Below are 23020 nucleotides of genomic sequence, written 5' to 3'. Positions count from 1 at the left end.
GTCGCCGCAACCAATCCGACGCTTGACGGGACCAGACCACGCGCGCGACCTCGCCAATCCTTCCACCCGGCAAAACCGTGCTTGCCTAGCTTGTCTTCCTTGCCTAATGTCGTAAGATCCTACCCCCGGAGCTCCGCTTCACCGGCCAACGGAGACGCTGACCAATCACCGTCGAGGCAAAGCACTCTTTCTCTCTCGATCTTATCCTCACGCCGCTCGAGCTCTTTCACTTCCGCGCAGCTATAAAAAGGGTACCAAAGCCTCTTACCGAAGTTCCCTTCGCCATCCTTGCCCTTGTCGCACTGATTGCGTGGTTTCTTCTCCATCGCACTCGCCACCGCACACTCCTCTGCTTCACATGCAAGTGCTGCCGTCTGAGCTCTCTGTGGAGCTCCCCTTCCGCTCAACACCACGCCAGCCGCTTCGCCTTCTTCCGCGCAGCGGTAGAGCTTGCTTGTTGTCCGCAAAAAGCTCCACCGCCGTCGAAGCTTAACGTCTTTCGTCATTCCGCCTGAGCTTGCTTCTTTCCAACCCTAATACTTTGTCAGTAGGACCAAAGGTGAACTGCCGACCCCTGTCCGTCTCACTGATCCTTGTCCATCTCGCCCGACCCCTGTCCGTCTCGCCCGACCCTTGTCTGTTTCGCCCGACCCTATCTATTTCGCCCAACCCCTGTCCGCCTCGCCCGAGGGCTCGGTTGTGTCTTTTTCTTTTGACCAAGGGTATCTGTGTAAAATTTTGGGGACTTCTCTGTGTTAAGTCTGAGGACCCCGGTACTGTTATTCCTTAGGTCTAAGGGTCAGATTGTGAGTTTTTCCCGATCCGACTCTTTTATCTTGTTCTAAATCAACAGAATCTTGGGAAATTCACGTTAAAGTGAGGAAAAATCAGAAAAATGTGAAATCACTTGGGTTGGAATCCTCTTTCTGAGTAGAATCCAATAAAATGGGTTTCACACCTTTCCTATAGTTTTGCTATAGTTTCTAGGCTAAATCTGGCAAGTGTTTTTGAAATAACCGTCTAAGTGCTTTAACCCTTGCATTTGCATTCCGTGTAGAGATAAACCTCGCTGACGGCACGTACGAGCTGCACCCGGTGCCAGAAGACGGAGTTGTAGCCGAGCTGCTGCCTACAGGAGCTGAAGCCGAGAGCGCCGAAGATCAGTTCGCTTCCACACCGCTCGAAGGCAAGCCCCGAAGCATAACCCAGTCTTTCTAAACTTGCGCATGCCTTCATTTGTATGTATGTGCATTTACATTACAGGAGTTGTTTGGAACCATAGATGCATGACTTAGTTCCCTTGGTCTGAGCACTAGTATGATAGGCCGAGTAGTCGCAGTGCTTAAACAGGACGCGGTAAAAGTCGAGTGATTCACTGTCATTCGCGAGTTATAGGAGTTGCTTGCTCTCCTTTTGTCACAACTATAAGGACAATGGACGGGGTAGGGCCTTGTGAACTATTTTGGTGGTCGGTGGATCGTCCCGTCTGTCTACATGAAATTGGTTTAAGGTTGGAAAGTATTGGTGTTTGTGATCAAGTGTTTGAAAGTACTAATCTCATACCTAGTATGGGATGGGGAAGCCTAGTACCTGATTGAACTAGGGCGTGGCTTATACCCCTACAGTCCCTGGAACGAGGTTCCCATGGTGCATCATGTGGGTGCAAGTGCGGTCACAGTACGGCAAGAGGTTGGGACTGTGGGGCATTGCATGCCATGGGAAGTCTGGACCTGACGCGCACCTGGGAATTGATGGGGACGGTCGACAAAGGAAGCGACCTTCATGGTGTGCGGATGTCGCGAGATTAGGTTCGCCATGCATGGTTAAGAAATTCAAATCGATTCGTCTGCCTCTCACAGTTTGGGACTGCTTGATCGCTATGCTACACTAAGTAAAGATGGAACATGATGAGGATATAAATCTTGATGCTTGTTCTTTAAATTGTTTGGAGACTATGTTTGCTTAGCATAAGTTGCTAATTTAGACTGGTTAACGAACTTAGAATCTGAGCTAAAATATTGAAAGTAAGGACCTACTGTAGTCGCTTTTGGCAAAAGCAAACCCCTCAGCTAGAAAGCCTTGCATGTCTAGAGGTTGGTGGAGTAGTTCCCACCCATCGATTATGTCTTGTTGAGTATAGTTGCTCAGGCTTGCTTGTGGCACATCTTTCAGGTGGTGTTGAAACTCCTGAGTTTGCTGCTGTTGGCACTTGGCCTCCCCAGCTCCCGCCTGGGTGGACGGTCGAGTGGGATCCCTCCCCGGACGGCAAGGATAGGGACCTGTGATGTCAGGATCGGCCTCATCTGTGACATCCGACCCCGGCCCTAGCTTCCGCTGGTTTATCTTTCCGCTACTTATGAACTTGATAAAACTTTGATTTTCGAACCAGTGTTGTAATAAATTGATGTACTTGTTTGAGTTGGATGATCTGTTGTACTCTCTGGAACCACTCACCTTCGTGTGAGCTCTGCTTTTCTCGGTCCTAATTAGTGGTTTTATCGGATGAAATCCGACAGACTGCCAAGTTAACTTGATTAAATCATAAGAACGCATGCCAGGCGACTTAATTGTGCTTTAGCTAAGTTAATTAGGGCGGTTCCGCCACATCGCCGTACCATACCAGTTACTCCAACGTTCTTCTCGGGGCCATCGGAACATCGGATGGTGCCTGTTTTCTTGTTTTCTTCGGTTTATTGCATGGCTTTGACTGTGATTCCTTCCTTTGAACCTAGAATACCTTTGAGGCATGTTCTAAACACTTTGTTAGTCCCAATGATCATGTTGTCATTGAATCACCAAAATCATGAACAAATGGCTTATCAAGGCTATGCTCGCTACAATCTCCCCCTTTTTGGTGATTGATGGCAATACAATCAAAGCAAGCATAAATTTGCAAAAATTGAACAATTGAACCACTTACACTTGCTTGGATGCTTACCATCATCCAATCTACCCCTTTGAACATCTTTATATTACTCCCCCTTGATGTACTTCTTCATTTTTCTTGTATTTCTCACCCTATGTATGTTCACACATAGGTTCTTGCATTGGCTCTTGCTTGGATTCCACATTTCTCCCCCTTTGAAATCAAATGGCCAAAAAGTCAATCTCTTCCATTTGTAAGCCTACAAGACCTTGTAAACATTTCTCAAGGGAAAATATTAGTAGCCTAGGGATATAGCTTCATGAACCATGATCCACATGTGATGGTGACAATGAAGATACCACTTGTAAGACTATTAGGATGGGCATAATACGGAGAGGAATTTAACAATTTGATTCCCATATCGGCCGTGAACTCCTCGAATTCTCCTGACGTAAACATCGTCCCTTGATCGGTTGTGATAGTCTGGGGAATGCCGAAGCGGTAGATGATATGGTCTCTTACGAAGTCAACCATGACAGCCGATGTTAAGGCCCTTAACGGAATTGCCTCCACCCATTTGGTAAAGTAATCGGTGGCCACCAGAATAAATTTGTGCCCTTTGCTTGATGCAGGATAAATTTGGCCAATGAGGTCAATTCCCCATCCTCTGAACGGCCATGGTTTGATAATGGGATTCATGGCCGACGCGGGCGCTTGTTGGACATTCCCAAATTTCTGACAATCCTGGCATCCCTTATAATATTTGAAGCAGTCTTCGAGGATCGTCGGCCAGTAATACCCGTTATTCCTGATCATCCATTTCATCTTATGTGCCGACTGGTGGGCTCCACACACTCCTTCATGGATTTCTCCCATCAGAGTCTTAGCCTCCTCCGTTCCCAGACACTTGACTAGGACGCCGTCAATTGTTCGGTAGAACAAGTCATCTTCCAGTAGTACGTATTTGGTAGCATGGAAACGCACCCGCCGATCCACTTTCTTGGATGGATCTTTCAGGTAATCGGAAATTTCTTTTCGCCAGTCATCGGCCGTGAGCTCTAGAGCCATAGCGCCTTGAATCGGCCGATACCCAGATGCGTGTTGGGCGAGCTTGTTGGCATCCTTGTTGTGATTCCTTGGGATGTGTTCGATTACTGCCGATTTGAACTCTTTTAAAAGCTGCAGGCAATCTTCGTAATAAATCCTCAATACATCGTCCTTGCATTCGAACTTCCCTGTTAATTGATCAACAATAAGCATGGAATCCCCAAAAATTTTGACAGAATTGGCCTTGACCTCTCTTAGCAATTGTAATCCCTTCAGTACAGCTCAGTACTCTGCTTGATTGTTAGTGGCGGTCCCTTCTATCGGCAGAGAAAAATCATAGCTTGCCCCTCGAGGCGATATGAGGACGATGCCGATTCCTGATCCGACCCCACATGACCATCCATCAAAGTATAAAGTCCAAGGTACCGGTTCCACAAAGGTAGCCTCTGGTCCACAGTGTTGGGCGACGAAATCGGCCATGACCTGACCCTTGACGGCTTTCGCCGATTTATACCGAAGGTCAAACTCTGACAAAGCTAAGATCCATTTGCCGATTCGTCCTTTCAAAATCGGCAGTGACAGCATGTATTTTACCACGTCGTCTTTGCATACGACCACACATTCCGCCAACAGCAAATAGTACCTGAGTTTGGTGCATGAGAAGTAAAGGCATAGGCACAACCGCTCCACTGGAGGATACCTTGTTTCGGCGTCCAGAAGTCTTCTACTGACATAATAAATTACTCGTTCCTTTCCCTCGAACTCCTGGACCAGAGCTGACCCAATAGCTTTTTCATCGGCTGATAAATATAGTTTAAATGACTTACCAGTTTGAGGAGGGACCAATACCGGTGGTGAGACCAAGTACTGCTTGATATCTTCCAGTGCCTTGCGTTGCTCTTCCTCCCATATGAACTCCTGGTCGGGCTTCAACTTTAATAGTGGTGTGAAATCTTGGATTCGCCCAGATAGATTATATATGAATCTTCTGATGAAATTCACCTTGCTGATTAGAGATTGCAACTCAATTTTATTCTGCAGGGCCACGACTTTGTTGATGGCCGCTATAGTCTTCTAATTGATTTCTATTCCTCGCTCGTGCACCATGAATCCTAAGAATTGTCCGGCGGATACGCCGAAGGCACACTTATTCGGATTCATCTTCAGCCCATGTTTCTTAGTGCATTCCAACACTTTTCGCAAATCGGCCAGATGCTCCTCGTGTCCTTTTGACTTGACTACGATGTCATCGATGTAGATTTCTACCAGTATGCTGATGAGTTTGTGAAATATATAGTTCATGGCTCTCAGATACGTAGCGCCGGCGTTTTTCAAGCCGAAAGTCATTACCACCCACTCGAATAAACCAAGGTGACCTGGGCATCTGAAGGCCATTTTGGGTATGTCTTCTTCGGCCATAAGTATCTGATTGTACCCAACGTTTCCATCCATGAAACTAATAACCTTGTGTCCCGCGGCGGCATCTATCAGCACATCGGCCGTCGGCATGGGGTATCCGTCCATTGGTGTGGCTGATTAAGGTTCCTGAAATCGACGCACACGCGTAGCTTTCCGTTCTTCTTGTATATTGGTACAATGTTGGAGATCCACTCGGCATAACAGCATTGCCGAATAAATTTTGCTTCGATTAGCCGAGTTATTTCAGCTTTTATGTCCGGTAGGATTTTAGGATTGCACCGCCTTGCAGGCTGTTGATACGGCCGATATCCTGGCTTTATGGGTAAACGATGCTCAACAATAGATCAGTCTAATCCAGGCATCTCATGATACTCCCAAGCAAAACAATCCTTAAATTCTCTTAACAAACTTGTCAGTTTACATTTGTATTCCGAATCTAAATTTGCACTAATATATGTCGGCCTTGGTTTGGTGCCATCGCCTAAGTCTATCATCTCTAATGAATCGGCCGACGTGAACCCGTGCCCTAGCTTCCCATCTTCTCGGGCGAACTGATCCATTTAATCTGAGTCTTCGGAGCCGACTGCTCGGATCATATGTAGCCCAAAATCGGACACCTTCAAGAAGTCAGTATCCCATACTCTCCCGGATATGCACTTGACGGTTTTGCAGCTCCACTGCTGCGTGTCGGCTGCCGCGATGTTGTATGCGGAATCGGCGCTGACCACCTCGATGTTGTCGCCGACCCATTGTACGAGACATTGATGCATTGTAGATGGAACACAGCAATTTGCATGTATCCAGTCTCGGCCGAGAAGCATGTTGTAGGACCCCTTGCCATTAATAATAAAGAAAGTAGTAGGAAGGGTCTTACTGCCGATGGTGAGGTCGACGCAGAGAGCGCCGCGAGCGGGAGATACGTTGCCCTCGAAGTCCTTGAGCATCATATCTGTCTTGGTCAGGTCATCATCGCTCTTCCCAAGCTTCCGGAGCACGGCGTACGGCATGATGTTGACTGCACCCCTCCGTCTACCAGTAATTTGGTGAGGGGTCGGCCGTTGACATGCCCTTTAAGAAACAACGCTTTCAGGTGTTGCCGTTTGTCGTCTTCGGGCTTCTCGAATGTGGCTATCATTGGCTCCAAAGCCAATTGTGCAATCTGTTCTTCCATCGCCGATATGTCCTGTCGGTCGGCAGGAGTCATGAACTCCATCGGCAGTATGAAAACCATGCCAATTGTTGGCTGCCGATTCATCGCCTGCCGATTCGTCGCCTCCTCTGTCGTTTCTTTTGGGGCGCCATACCTGAGATCTGCCTTCCCTCTTATCCGTTGTGTACTGTTGTTCTTCTTCCTGTTGTTCCCACTGGCGGAGACGCTGGATTCTTCATTTTTGAGACTTGGTCAATCCATCGGGACACCATCTGGGGTTCATTGGTTTGGTTCGTGGCCTGGCGCGTTCCCATTCTACTTCGCATCCTAAAGGGTTCTCGTCTGACACTCGAGCATCGGCCATCTCTTCAAGCTGACTGTGGACGCTAGCCCTGTTTTCTGGCCGGTCATGTCGATCAAATCTGCCCCCCGGCCCATCATGGCGCCTGCCTTTCGACCAGTCATACCGGTCACTTCTGCCCCCCAGCCGATCACGTACGGGACGGCGCCGGTCGTCTTGGTCATGCCAGTTCCTGCTGATCGGCTCTGGTCTCCCATCTCTGGAGCGAGACCTGTTGAATGGCCGATTGTTACGATACGGGCCGTTGCACTCCGGGCAATTATCGGCTGAAGGTAACCTGAGGTTGCTTTCCCAACAGTGGATGAAGAACGGGCATCTCCAGTGATTTTGCACTCATTAGTGTCATGGGAGGTAGCATTGTGCCACTTGCAATATTTCATCTTCTTCAGTTGTTCGGCAGAAGGGATAGTGTGGTATGGCGAGAGCTTGATCTGTCCTTCCTAGAGTAGGAGGTCGAAGATTTTATCGGCCTTTGATGTGTCAAACCGAACGTTTCTGGCTCCATCTTGCCAAATGGACATGATATCGGCTTCTTCCCTTTAACCCATTCTACAAGACCGACTTCTGCATCTTCTTCGGCCTCAACCTCTTCTAAGTATGCCACCTTCTTCTGGAAGTTTCTTCGTGGATCGAAAGAACGTACCTCTTGACCAGACAATCGGTGGACGATTTGGCTCAAGCTCTCAAACTCTTGTGAGGCGTACTTTTCTTTGATGTGAGGCAGGAGACCTTGAAAGGCTATATCAGCCAGTTGTGCATCAGTCAGAGCTAAAGAATAGCATTTGTTCCTGATTTCCCGAAACCTCTGCACATATGAGGATATCGGCTCGTCGCTTCTCTGCCTGAGGCTGGTCAAATCTGACAGCTTCATCTCATGTACCCCGGCGTAGAAGTATTTATGAAACTACCTCTCCAGATCGGCCCATGTATTTATCGAGTTGGGCGGTAAGGTTGTGAACCACTGGAAGGCCGACCCAGACAAGGACGACGAGAAAAGCCGTACCCGTAGAGCATCTTGCACCGCTGCCTCTCCGCATTGGATGATGAATCTGTTCACGTGTTTTACGGTTGAGGTGTCGTCCATCCCTGAAAACTTGGTGAAGTCAGGAACTTTATACCGATGGGGAAACGACAATAAGTCGTACGTAGACGGGTACGGTGTCCTGTAGGTGTAAGTCTGCACCTTCGGCTTCAAGCCGAATTGTTCCTGAATCACCTCTGCTATATGTGCCGACCAGTCCGGCTGTTGCTGGTAAACCGTCGGCTGAGGGACTGGTACGTGCTGGTATATCGGCGGCGGGATGACTTGATGCTGAGTGAAAGTATGTGGCATTTGATGTGTTATAGCCGGCTGCGTATTCAGGGTCGGCTGTTTGAATGAGCCACTCGTTTCATCATATAATACGAGCTCTGCTACTTTGCCCATCTCTGGTGCCTAGAATTGGGGGCTTCCCTGATTGGCCGATTGATCCTGAACGGCCGTCGCTGATGGTGCCCCCCAAGGCGCTGGATTAACCGGAGGAAACTGTGCAGAGGACAACTGAATGGGATGTGGCTGGAGGTGTTGCGTGCTAGTGAATCCCATAGGGATCGATGATGAGGAAGCGCCTGAACCCCCAACTAGAAATTGGATCGGCTGAGAAGCCGAATTCGGATAACTCTTGTCTGGTGAAATCGGCGGAGCATATGCCGGTCCCTTGTACCCTTAAGACACTCCGCTAGCCAAGGAGCTGATGACGGCATTGTACACCGTATTCGCAAGCATCGGGGATTGATCGATGAAAGCTTGATAAACTGACTGCTGAACCATCTCAGACATCTTGTCCGAGTCCTCGGTGATTGTGATTTGGTGTGGAGTTGGAAACAGAGTCTTTTTGATAGTCTCCCCGCTCCTGGTGCGACTGAAGGACTGCAGGCATGCCTTCCGGTAGTATGCCGTCTGCCTCTCTAGCTCTTCCTTCTGGTCATCCCTAAGATCTGCCTCCGTCACTTCGATGACGTTATCTTCGGAGACTTCAGCAGCTTTCGACATGGTGGCGGTTGTATTGGTCCCACCGGGCGTGCCAAAAGTGTGTTGGCACTAGAAATCACTGATCGTATTCCCAGCGTCGGACACACGACCCAGGAGAATCTGCTTCGCTCCTATTCGGGTGATCGCCCTGGTACGGTTCGCGCGGCGTGCCAGCCAATCTGACCTGTTGATTGGCAAGGAAATAAACGTATCAGTTTCCAGGGGTTGCGATCGGCTGAAGTTCCGATCTTGAGAAAAGCTTATCAGCGAATCAGCCGATTTGCGGTAATGAAGGGAATCGGCTATGAAGCAACCGATTACCAGGTAACGTTTGTAGAGAAAACTACTAGAGTAATCTAAACAACGCTAAGGTAGCAACACTAGGAACAGATCCGATCGGGAATGTGGAAGGTGGTAAATTAAGTAACAAGATATAATAAAGCCGAAGGTTCTAATTCCAAGCTGGATAACTGGTGATAAAACTAGAACAACAGGTAAAACCTAGAATTCTAGTGAATATCGATAACTAGTGAATAAATCTAAACGAAACGACAGCGATGCGCCCGAAGTTAAAGCTTAGAAATTACTCGATAAACAAAACTTACAAAATCAGCCGGAGGTCAAGTTGATGCAGCCCCGCCAACCTGTACGAACTTGTGAAAAAAGGAGAAAAAGTGTTGGCGAAGTCGCCTGCTTGAAAGTAAGTACGAGGAAAAAGTAGTTTGTTTTATTGAGTTGATTGTCTTTTTTACACATCCATAAGGGTGGCTATTTATAGCCCCGTACAAATGACTTCTTATCCGACTAGAACTCTATCTCTAACTTTAAACAGAAAAACTTCTTATCCAACTAGAACTCTATCCCCAAATCTAAACAGAAAATGAATATTTACAAATACGATTCGTACTATCTTCACGCGCTTCATGGGCTGACCTCCTCTTCATCTTCATAATCCTTTTTAAGCCCACATCGGCCCAATCACCTCTTTAGCAAGGAGGTAACCGATCAGGACCCACTCGTCAAGGGCTCAAACTCATCCCGCCCCTGGGCACTAGGGTCGGACGAGGCGGAGATCCTCCTTTGGAGGGGTCGGGCGCGTCCGACCCCAAGCCTCAGGGGTCGGGCGAGGCGGAGATCCTCCTTTGGAGGGGTCGGGCGCGTCCGACCCCAAGCCTTAGGGGTCGGGCGAGGCGGAGACCCTCCCTTAGAGGGTTGGGCGCGTCCGATCCCAAGCCTTAGGGGTCAGGCGAGGCGGAACTCCAAGGATCAATCGGCCGATCCTCGACTGAAGCATCAAATGGCCGATCCTTGACTGTAGCAGCAATCGGCCAATCTCCAATCATCACCTTTGTATCTCGCCGCATCTTCCGATCTTTTCTTCTCCTAACGCCGATTTTACACGTGTCAAAATCTGGCGTCAACAGTGGTGAAGCCTAACCATTTCGAATGAGCCGGTTTCACAATTTGTCAGTGGAATTGGCGATTCTTTGTTAAAGATGTGAGTCCTGGCTTTGATACCACTTTGTAAGGAATCGGTGCTCGTAGCCTAAGAGGGGGAAGGGGTGAATTAGGAAACTTAAAAACTTAACCTATGGCTTCCACTATTTTGCATCAAAACATAAACTAGATCATGCTATCTAAAAGTGCAATCTATGGTTGATCTAGTGTGAGACCCTCATCCCAAAATAAGTTTTACAACCTATAGCCAATCCTATCAAGATACTACTCCAGGAAAGTAAAGGCACACAAGTTGCAAGTATGAAATGCGGAAATATAAGGAGGGGATGAGAGCAAGCAAACTCTTGACACAAGGATTTTTCCTGTGGTATCGGTAGGCACTAAGCCACCACTAGTCCACGTTGTTGAAGCACTCACACAAGAGTATTCCTTCCCGGTCACCAAATCTCTTCCAAGGCACCACCTTGACTCGCCACAAAGGTTCGGCCACTAAGGCACACGCCAAGTTCCTTGGTCACCTTGATGCCGTTTCTACTAAGGAGCTTGTTCACGAAAGAAGGGGGTCTCCAAATCCCTTGCACAAGATCGTCAACGCCGCTCCACACTAAGCTGAATTATCGAAGACTTGCTGGCAAGCACCAAGGCTCCAAGGCGCTGACACACCTCTTGTACAATGGTGGTTCAATCTGGAACCTGATCACAAGGTTGGCACACCTTGCACTCACTCCTCTGAAGGCCTATCCTAGCACTAGTCACTCTGCTAAGCTTGTGCTCAGCCTTTGATGAATCACTTAAGAACTTTTAGTAGCTTGGATGTGTTCTTGATGAGTCTTGGTGTTCAATGCATTCCTAGACACTCTAGCAACTCCAAATGGGGTATAAATATATAGCCCCAAGGGCTGAAAGAGCCGTTGCTCCAACGGCTAGTGAAAAGGTATACCATCAGATGTTCCGATGGTCTATTTTTAGCCTACATCGGAACATCCGGTGCAACTAGCCGTTAGACTCCCCGCTCCCTAGTTCTTCTCTAACACACCCAAAATTCATCCGATACTTCATCCGATGGCGCCATCGGATCATCCGGTGTTGAAGGGTTTTGTGGCCAAAACCTTCTGTCTGATTTCAAAGTAAATATGCTTTGTCCGATATTCCTCTTATGCATACCATCGGATCATCCGGTGCTAATGAATTTTCTCCATCTTCCAAGCCTATCCTCAGAATTCTTCCGATGCTACTAAAAAGGTGACCATCGGAACTGACTTTTCCTAGACTTCATCGTAGCGTAGCAGTTACTCCGACGCTCTTCTGGGGGCCATCGGAATGTCCGATGGTGCCTGTTTTCTTGTTTTCTCCAGTTTATTGCATGGCTTTGATTGTGGTTCCTTCCTTTGGACCTGGAATACCTTTGAGGCATCTTCTAAACATTTTATTAGTCCCAATGATCATGTTATCATTGAATCACCAAAATCATGAACAAATGGTTTAGCAAGGCCATATTCGCTACATGATCTACATGGGCTGCAAGTGACGCTGCCCGAGAAGTTCTAGAGGTGGATGGTGTCCAACAACCAGGTGGACGCGCGTTGTGGACTTTGCTGAAAATTACATTTGATCAGTGGTGATGGAGGTTACTCCACTCCCTCCATCCTAAAAAGAATGCAACTCTCAGCTCTCGAGGAGTTAAACAGTTTCAACTTTGGCTAAATATGAAAAAATACTAACATTCACGTCTCTAAATAGATTTTGTATGAAAATAATCTTACATGATTAATATATTGATATTTATTTTATACCGTAAATGTTAGTACTATTTTGTATAAATTTGATCAAATTTAAAATTAGTTGACTTCTCGGGAAGTGAGAGTTGCATTCTTGTTGGACGTACAAGATTTATATTCTTTTCCAAAAAAATTTTCTGAGTGGCTGACAATTTTATCTTGTGTAATTTACATCTTTTCCAACAGTTTTATCAAACCACTAACAATACTAGTTACTATTTCTTTCACTTACACTCGTTAGTTATCAAAATATACTAAAAATCTATTGGCCACTGCCCACTTGAAAAGAAACTGCTGGAAAAGGTCACTAGTTTTGTAGTGACTGGGCATTTGTTTATTTTCTGAACTAAACTCTCTGGGTATGGTATGCCCATGTAAGTGAAAAAAAATAAACACGGAGGATGAATTCCTATCACTTCACAACCTCTGTTTTGTCGAGCACATGGGTGATTGAAATTGGGCTACCTCACCTAGTCACATTGATCTTGGACCTTGGCCCTTCTATCACTTATTAGTACAATATGTTATGTGTATGCAAATCCTTTTCTTATTTTAAGATTTTTCTAATTACAAAAGACAGCCTAGTGCATTTTATACATGATTTATATTAAAAAAGAATCTAGTTTTTATTTTTAATCTTTTTTTACGCAACAAGAATAAAGGCACTCCTACGCATCCCTTTTTTAAATAAATAATTCAGTCATACGGTCCAAGCTTTTTGTCTTGCCGCTACCTGGCATAATGACAATATGACATGGTCACAACCTTATAGCGTCATTTTAATTTCCACGATACGATGAAAAAACTGAAAATATAAATATAGATTCGAAATACCTCTTTGAGAAAAGATCAAATCATAAATAATAGTCCCTCTTAGTTTTGACCCAGTTCTAGCATTCGACGCATGTGTCGTGTCTCCCTGGCACTCTTGGCCGTCGCCTGCCAAGCTCATGGCAGCGGTGCACCGCCGCGGACCTCCCGTGTCTCCGCACCCACAGCTCCGCCATGGAGCTGAGCAGACTTCTAGCACAGACCGCCTGGGATGAACCGAATCAGCCAGCAGATGCAGCATGGATCTTGCTGACATGTAAAATGCCTAACCCATTCACTATTGTGCAGTCTGTATTAAGATCACTTTTTTTTGTTGAAGTTATTAGTTCCTCTATTCCTGTTTTGATGAGATACTGAATTGCGACTGCAGCAGCAACACTGCCCTGGTTTCCTGGAGGATGGCAGAGGGGGACACAGCAACTTTGGGGGTGTTTGGGAGACAGGGGCTAAACTTTAGCCCTATCACATCGGATGTTCGGATACTAATTAGAAGGACTAAACTTGAGCTAATTATAAAACTAATAGCAGAACCCCTAGACTAAATCGCGAGACAAATCTATTAAGCCTAATTAATCCATTATTACCGAATCGTTACTGTAGCACCACATTGTCAAATCATGGACTAATTAGGCTTAATAGATTCGTCTTGCGATTTAGCCCAGGGGTCGTGCAATTAGTTTTGTAATTAGCCTATATTTAATACTTCTAATTAGTGTCCAAACATTCGATGTGACAGGAGGCTAAAGTTTAGCCCGTGTCTCCCAAACACCCCTTTTACAGTTTGCACTCTATAAAAAGTGCTACGTCATTGGTGGAAAACTTACCTTTAGTCTCGGTTGGTAAGCGATATAGATCCCGAAAAACCAACCAGAACTAACTATTCGGGACAAAAGAGGCTCATTAGTCCCGGGTCACTCACCCGGGTCTAGTATTTAGTTCCAGTTGGTAAAATCAACCAGGATAAAAAGGTTCCAAAAAATAAAAAAAGGCCACACGCCGCCTGGAAGATAGGAGAGGAGGAGGAGAGAAGATAGGAAGAGGGAAAAGGCCTGCGCAACGAGAAATTAAGGGAGAGGAGGCCTACGCTAGGAGAAGATAAGCAAGGAGCGCTGCCTGCCAATGGTGGAGAGAGCGCTTTAGTTCCAGTTGGTAATTCTAATCGGGACAAAACACCCAGCCAGACTTTTTTCAGCCTAGTAGCCGTTACAACCGGGACTGAAGGGGGTTTTAGTCCCGGTTGATCTTTCCAGCCGGGACTAAAGCTCCACCCTTCGGTGGCCGTCGGTAGTTCATTTTTGACCCGGAACTAAAAGCCCTTTAGTCCGGGGTCTAAACACAACCGGAATAAAAAAACGTTGGATAAAAGGTGAGTTCTCTACTAGTAGGTGTTCATGGTCACCATGCATACATACCCATCTTATGAGCAAGTACAATCTCATGGCTGTTTGGATCAGTGTTTTTTTAGAGGGACAAAACCATTCTAAAGAAACTAATTAAGGTAGCTAAACCACTGAAACTGGGACAAAGTTATGTGTTTCGTATTTCAGAAAAATATGGCCTTCTACCAAGAGGCATGTAGCATCTTTTAGGGATATTTACCTTGACGGAGGTCATTGCAGATTGAATTGTTCTTCCAAACTATGTGAAGTGCATGCTAATGTGTGTATAGGAAGTTACTTAGATCGCAACATGGATGATTGATAAGCAGTAACGTCTTGATGGTGTTTACAGTAGAATTTATGGGCTGCTAAACTATATTTTTGCAAGTATGGGGTTTTAGATGGGGTTATAGGAAGGTAGACAGTAATAGTTGGCAAGAATTCAGGTTTTAGTTACATTAGGATTCATGGATACCTCAGAGGTTTTCTGATAACGTTCATTCAAATGAAGTAGAACATATTGTTCCATGTTCTTGTGTCATGTATTTCTCATTTATATTCCAGAGCTATTAGCTACAGAAGAAATATTTGACAGCATCTGTTTGCACTTGAAGTCAGATGGATACATTTTTCAATGTGATAGGAATGTTTCAAGAAGCTTCATTCCTCTGCCACGAACCACTGGTTCTGCCAGTCCATTGAAAAGGACAATTTAGCAGGAAAGCGTGGGTACCTCATATACAGAATCAGCATATGTATAGACCTCATTTTCTATGTTGTCCTAGCATTGTACATTTGGCCTGTAGAATCCTATGGTCATTTTCTCTACTCGGCAAGCTTGGTAGAACTCCTAATATTCTGTAACTAGATAATGTTTCTATAGTTATGTAGCAAGATGGTCTAGAAGTAAGGCCCACATTTTTTTAGTGAAGTTAATCTTAGAGCTTCTGAATTATGGTGTGAAAGGAGCATTCTCAAGGCACCTCATGGCTCAAGTGCTCCTGTTATTTTAAATTGTTGAACACAACCTGCAGAGAAGAGAACCAAAGAAACATATACTTCTGCCATGGAGGATAGGATCGTCTATACACAAATATATTCATATGGCTTATGGTATGTTTCTTTAAGGCTTTCTAATCCGTTTGCAAATTTAATATTTAACTTCTAGAATAGCATACTTATTTGTGCATGATGAATAGGGTCAACAGGGTATTCCATTTGTTTGAGATGCCTCTCAATTCGCAGGCACTCATGTAATCAATATTATACCAGAGTTCGAATATATATATATATATATATATGAATATGCATCACACAGAAATAATACACATTGATCCTGAAACCTGTATGCCATGGTTTGTAATGCATAATACCTATGGGTAAAAGGGAACATTTAGAACCAAAAATAAAATTATATCAGGACCTATGCAGAAGGAAAAAAAAGATTACCATAACAAATTGTATCTTGCTGTCCATGTTATCTTCCTAGGCAATTTTTTCTTTACCTCCATGTTTTTACAAGCTGTTAACGTGAAATTTTCGGCATGTTGGCATTTTTATTTTCTGACTGAAGGTATGTTTACATGTTATGAATCTAGGAAATATTTAGTGCAAATTTGCAAATTACACTAATTAGGTAATTAAACCATTTTTAGATGTTCTGAACAAAGAAGATTAAGTATGTTGTGGGTTGGTACTATGTAAAATCTCATATTCAAACTATATTAGCTGTAGAAGAAAAAAGAAAAAAGAAGATAGAGTATAGATATTATTCCTTATTTCCAAATGCTTCTGTTGCATGAATTTCTTTTAAAGAATAATATATTTAGTGAAGTAGTATATCATGTCATACTTGCTGTTATAAGCTCTTAACAACATAATATTGTTTTGGTCATTTTTATTTTTCTTTTTTCTGTCGAAGGCCCTCTTTGCTGTATGGTAATGTCTCTCATTCCCTATTTCTTGCTGAACAAAATATGTTGTCATTTACCATATTTTCTGTGGTAGTTTATGTGATTCTGTCCCTCTTCTTAGTTGTTGGTACCATATTTTGCACTTCTCTGCTGCGTCTCTTTTAGCTGAAATCTAACCTTGCTCTAAACTCTGTTCCATATATTGACAATTGAACAGTAAGATATTTATGAATTCTCTGTAGTATTCTTTAGTTACCAATACAGTGAGAAAACCAGTGCATGCAAGGCATTAATGCACAGAACTAGCAGTTGTGTTGTGTTGGATTCATTGAATATGTGCTAGTACAGTAGAGCACTGAGGAGTATTTAGTAACCATAAATACTCTTTATTACGAAGGCCAACTTAGTACAAACTACCATCTAGCAAACTGTTCTAAGCATCAAGGACTTGTGTTTGATTAAGACATGCAAAATTTGGAATATTTGTCTATGAGTCATACTCCATTCTCATACAAATTTTCAGGATTCAGTGAGTATTGTCGGCTTCCAAAATGCATCGTAACTATGATAAAAAATCATAACTACTTTTAGTGTTGTATCCCTTTTATGATAATAGACTATGTATTACCACATTCTATTAAAGATGATGGGCAACGGAGCAGCAGGAGATTTAGGGGCTGTTTCGATACAACGTACTAAACTTTAGGAGGATCACATCGGATATTCGGACGCTAATTAGAAGGACAAAACATGAGCTAATTATAAAACTAACTGCAGAACCCCTATACTAATTCGTGAGACGAATCTATTAAGCCTAATTAATCCATCATTAGCAAAAGGTTACTGTAGCACCACATTGTCAAATCATGGACTAATTAGACTTAATAGAGATTCGTCTCGCGAATTAGACTCCATCTGTGCAATTAGTTTCGTAATTAAACTATATTTAATACTTCTAATTAGTATCAAAACATCCGATGTGACAGGTACTAACGGGGTGTACCCTAAATGATGTTTTCTGTAATTTTGTTCATAGTATACTTTAGATAGTTTGTTGTGCTGGCGACGGTTTGGCCATGATCAATGCGCAAAAACCGAGAGTTTTACATGGCAAAGACAGTTCCACATGACTCCTAACTTCGGTGTTGACTTGGACCATTATATTGAGCAACAGACAATTAACACACTATAACCGGCATTAATTAGTTAGGGCTAATCCATTTCCCAACATTGAATGCATTAATTGCTGTGCTTTTCTCTTGTGCAGGATCCAGAATGTACTGATGTGCTCTCTTGCATGGTTTGGAAGAGCCTGCTTGGACCGGCAAGTGAAACCACCAAACTTTCTTGACAGTAAGGAGAAGGATTGACTTGTGCATTTTGGTTTAAGGTCTAGTGCCCATGCATTCGAACCATGATTGAAGTATGCACATATAGTTGGTTCATTTGGCACTATAACTTTTGTGAGATGCAGTTTTTATTGGTTTCCAAGTTCATTTACTTACCAAAACTTTGCCAATTTCATGTTGACCGAATTTCGCCGCATACCAAACAAGCCGAGCAGCCTTCTTGCATTGATGATTGATCCAAGGCCGATCGCTGCGTCATGTCCGTTGGCGCATTACGTGTCGTTGTGTTGTGTATCGTCATCACATCAGTCTTGTTTGACTCGTTTGCCATGAAACACACTATGAATCATCCATCTTTGGTTTTTTCCTACGCAGTGCTATCGACGGCCTTGGCCAGGGACAAGGATGACATGGCGAAACGAGACGTGCACCGCCCTCAAGTCTGAAGCCAGATTCAAAAAAAAAGTCTGAAGCCAGACATCAGCAGAAGGTATAGCACCGCCCCCCCTTCCCCCATCTGTTACCTCTTTGGAGCATTGCTGGATGCTGGCGATTTGCCTATGAATTATTGTCCAAACATTAACTAATTAGGCTCAAAAGATTAGTCTCGCAAAGTACAACAAAACTGTGCAATTAGTTTTTGATTTCATCTATATTTAGTACTCCATGTATGTACCGCAAGTTTGATGTGATGAAAAATCTTCTTTTTTCATAGTGCTAAAGTTGGGATTTTAGGGGCGCCTAAGTCAGTGTTTAACTCTATGTGAATATAGAAAAGAATAGAATGCACTGCTTCTACAGTTTATGACTCCACACAGGAGCATCACCACACTTAGAGTTGTATAATGTCGATCGAAACAGAGGATGCTTAAATTGATTTTTGCTTAATTACTACTTGGTCGCCTCACTTGCATTTAAGTTGCAGCATGTGCAGCACCCTTACAGTTATACCCACACAGTCCCCCATCTAGCTCATCTATCTCACCACTACTATTTGAGTTTTGAGCAACTTAGTTTCAGTTTTCACTTGCTGTCTCCCCTTTCTACAGTGGCCTGCTTGCCCTGCCCCGCTTGCACGGTGCAAGCCTAGTGCAGGAGGCTCAGGGTCTCCAGCGGCTTGACGGCGTCAAGCCGGCGGGGAGGCGTCCGCGGCATGGCAGGCACCGACGGCTGCACGAACTTGCAGTTGGGGCACGACGGGGAGGACTTGCAGAGCATGACGAGGAGGTGGCAGTTGGCGCAGGGCACGGCCACCATGTGGCCGCCGCCATTCGGGCTTCTGGTCTCGTCCGCAACGGCAGCACCGATGGAGCTAGCCTTGCCGTCGAAGATGGAAGGGGTCGTGGAGATGTTGAGCTCCAGGTTCAGGGCGCCCTGCTCCTCCTTGTTGGACGACCTCGGCCTCACCCAGCTCTTCTTCATGGTCTTCCTGTTCAGGTAGTACATCCTCCCAGACTGCCACAAACATACAAGTTTAAGATTCAGTTAAACTGTCATTGGCCATGATTGCCAAAAAAAAATTATGGAGTACAACACGTGACAGCATCAATAGCATAAGGATCATTCAGTGAGTTATACACTTCTACTTCCTAAAACAGTGCTCTGCTTCTCCTGCTAGATCATCAACGGACTCTGCCACGTAGATGGTACTCTGCTTTCTAAAATACAGCAGGTTTCCAGTTTCACTTCCACCATGGAACGCAAAATATTCTACTACCAAAAACAAACAACATAACAAGGGTGTGCGTGTGTAATTATATAGATGCTCACATGCAGGTCGAGGCACTGTTCCCAGTCCGGCGGCAGAGGGTCGCCGAGCTGGAGCTCCAGGCCGCTTGCATGGGACATGGCCTCCTCCCTCCATGCGAAGTGCTTCCTCTTCTTCCCGCCGCTGCCGTCCGAGTCCGACGACGAGCTCCTGGGGCTCTTCACAACAGCAAAGCCCGCTGCCGGCGCCGACATCCCCAGCGACAGCTCCGGCTGCACCTCCATCTCCTCAAATCCTCCCCCGTAAGCAACAACTCCCTGCCGCTCCTCTGCGACTCTGCGTGGTCTCTATTTATACTGCAAGCTCCCTCTACAACACAAGCTGCCGGATCCTGCCGCTGTTGGATACCCATGAATTTATAGAGGCCGTGATGGAGCGGGGGAGGAGGAGGAGGGACGAGGAGGAGGGGGGTTCACCATAAATGAGCTGCATCCAACGCCACAGTGAGGGTGCATTTAAGGTGTGGCAAGTAGAGTGCCCTTAAATGGGCTCAGCTCGGAACCCCCTCTTCCACCTCCTCCCCCACATTTAAGGTTCCCTCTCCGCGCGCGGCCGGCCGGCCGGCCGGCCGCTGCCCCTGCTGCGCGCCATTACGCCGGCCGGGAGCCGAGCCGCGCGCCGCGGCTATTGGCTACGGCGTACGTAGCCGTCATCAAAGTCTGCTGGCTTCTGATGTGTAGTGGTGTGATCTCTCCCTGCTGCCATGGCAGGCCTGCGCCTCTAATAAAACACACCTGCGTTGTAGCAGATGTACTTGCCCTTCCCAGATCCCACAGAAGCTTTGTTGGGCTTCAAGAAGAAGATGCAGGCTGGCTGATTGATGCTACGCTACGCTTCGTATCGTATCAATTGTGATAAGAAAAATGCTAGAAAACGTTTGCACATCAGGCATGTCACTATGGAGTATGGACTATAGTTATATGCGATTAAATAATGCATGCAGATGCGGCCTCCAGCCAATGGTGAATTGGCGATCGATCTGTGCTGGAGAATTAACGGCGGCGGAGCAGGGCTCATGCGTGTCCCTTGAGCCCTGAGCTTGCATCTATCTAGCCCGGCCGGCGAACGAAGATGGCATTCGATTCGGTCGTGATGAGTTCACGGCGAAGCGCCAGTAGTACAAGGAGATGGGCTTAGATGGCGCCTCTCGCTCCTTAAAGTCTCCATCGTCGTACAGTGCTCCAACCTTGTCATCCATTGTATACCTACGCCATTAACTCGGTTTGTGGCAGCAGTGATCATGAACTGCTTCTTGTGGGTGGGCATTCATGGCCGTCGCATGTACACTCCCCCGGCCCTTAATTGAGAGCGTCTCAAACAATTGCAGCTGGTTGCTACCTCTAATGGCTGTGTCATTGCCTTTGTGATTTAGAGGTAGCATACATAACATAGTACTAGCTCTGAGGATGTACATGTCACTTGACGACTACAGGAAAAGTCTTAAACGAGTGTCAGCTTCTGCAGCAGCTTGATCAGCCACTTCGGTCTACGATTGTCACCTGCATTCTATGGAATATTTGGAAAGCCAGGAATAAACGAGTTTTTGATCAAATCAACATGCCGTCCGTGGTAATCTTGAGACAAACAGCTGGAGATCTTCATCTTTGGTCTCACTGAGCAAGATCAAATGCCCACCTTGCAGTGCTACGCGCTTGGAGTGAGAGGATTTCAATTATAGTAGGGTGACTCTTTTGTTTTACTCCTTATCCTCCCCGTCTGGCCGTCTCACAAATCCTTGTATGCCCCGAACTTTGCATGCTTAATATAAATGTTCAGGTTGGCGCTTCGCCCGCGGTTGCTCAAAAAAAAAGTCTTAAACAAACTTCGCCAATGGCTGCATAATGTAGTAAGAGCTAGCTAGCTTTTCTCTATAAAAAAAAAGGCTGACACCATCACGTTGATCCACTGTAGGATCGATGTGTGATATGGTATAAGGTCATTCTAGGAAATTTCCAAAAATACCATGTCATCTAATAACCATTTACCTGATGAATGAAACTTAACCTCTCAATGCAAGGTTTCATTTCACGATTTCATATGTGAGCATATCATTTAAATCTATCATTTAAGTGACTAATGGGAGTTGATGCATGTGTGGAGATGAAACTCAAATCCTCTCAATGAAGTTTCATTTCAGTTTCATAGCTCTAGGTAACTGTGTACACCTAGTTTCATCCCTGTGAAATCCAATTCTTCTCTTTCCTCTTAAATTCCATGCCATGTCATCGCTTTTGCATATGTGGCATGTTATTTAATGAGAATGAAACTTGCATTGAGAATGGTCTTATTGATGCTGCCCTAATCCCTCACCATAGTTAAAGACAGGGAAGCGCTGATGCGTCGTAAAACCGCACACGTCTCGCTCACAACCCCAACACCCATGCAGCGCTGCAAATGTTCATTAGGAACGGCCTTAAATAGCCAGGGCTCGTTCGTTGGGCTGATGGTGGAGTCGACACTTCTCTTCTGTGTGCTTCACAGCTTCATCTCCTTCGTCTTGGGCTCTTCTTCCTCACTACTCCTGCGTCCTCTTCCAACCGTAGCAATAAATGGAGGCGCCTCTATCTTTGGTCGTTGGGGCATGGATCCATTCAATGCCTGATGCGGCATTGATTCCCCCAGGACGGCCTCTTGATTTGATGCCGCCGCCGTCGGTTCTTGCTCCGTTGACAGACCAATCGATCGGTCGATCCTTGTTCACGTTAACGCAGATGCAATTAGGTCTTTGGAGAGGCTGTGTGTTGCATATGTTTGAACGTGTTAACATCAGGAGCTTTACGCCCTGCCTGCGTCTTCTCTGCTTTGAAGATGGCCACACCGATGGGGATGGGAGCAGATGGTCATGGCTGAGTGCTGTTCTGTTGCAGTTGAATTAGATAGGCATTAAATCTAGGTCCATTGTTGATGGTTACACAAAATATCTTGAATTTATTGGGTACGGGACGCAAGGCAATTATGAGGACGGAAAACAAATATTTTTTGTAAAATATTTTCTTATGTATAAGGCGTAAAATTCAAATACATGAAAATAACATTTTTTAATTAATTGATTATTTGGCCTGTTCGCTTCAGCTTATTCAGCCGGCTTATCAGCCACCAAACAGTGTTTTCCTCTCACAACAAATCAGCCGTTTCAGCTTTTCAGCCGGCTTATAAGCTGAAGCGAACAGGCGCATGATCTCGCCTTCATTTTCTAAACACACTAGAGATGCTTAGCCACTCGCGCATATCCTCGCCTATGGAAGACTAATCCAGCTGTACGAAACCGACTGTTGTTTATATGGGGGATTTGAATTAAAAGACCTAAAAACCTACAAAGTTCCAGCAAATTTGCACGAAATATAAACCTAAAAGATTTATATCCAGATATGCTCTAAAATTTATCAAGTGTGTAAAACTACACATGTTAATTATAGGAAACTAAAGTAAATGTGGTATGTGAGAGATAAGGAAGAGGATGCAAACTCGGAAAAAGGATTTATCTCGCGGTACCACTGGTCACCAAGACCATTCCTATTCCACATTGGAGCATCAAGGATTTCTCTCTGTAAAATTGTGTATAATGTGTGGGTTGTATTGCATTAAGCCTCGAGGGAGAATATATACGGGTATAAGACTTGGGGGGCAAGAAGCATCCTTGAGATCTTTCCTATACTACCAAATATAGTCTAACATGCCCCCGCAGTCGTA

The 23020-nt window shown here is 45.3% G+C and overlaps 1 protein-coding gene across 1 annotated transcript; it reads right to left on the bottom strand.

Annotated features, from left to right (window-relative positions):
* Positions 1-18408: 18408 nt before the first annotated feature.
* LOC117866644 (uncharacterized) lies at positions 18409-19723 on the bottom strand. The gene is made up of 2 exons (XM_034750923.2): positions 19333-19723; positions 18409-19017 (listed from the first exon to the last, which is right to left on the bottom strand). The coding sequence occupies exons 1-2, from the start codon at positions 19552-19554 to the stop codon at positions 18649-18651; spliced, it is 591 nt and encodes a 196-aa protein (XP_034606814.1). The 5' UTR covers positions 19555-19723; the 3' UTR covers positions 18409-18648.
* Between the last annotated feature and the right edge of the window lie 3297 nt (positions 19724-23020).

Source organism: Setaria viridis, chromosome 8 (assembly GCF_005286985.2).
Source record: "Setaria viridis chromosome 8, Setaria_viridis_v4.0, whole genome shotgun sequence".
Lineage (NCBI taxonomy): Eukaryota > Viridiplantae > Streptophyta > Magnoliopsida > Poales > Poaceae > Setaria > Setaria viridis.
The sequence above is the reverse complement of the archived record's forward strand: the minus strand, read 5'-3'. Positions and strand labels throughout refer to the sequence as shown.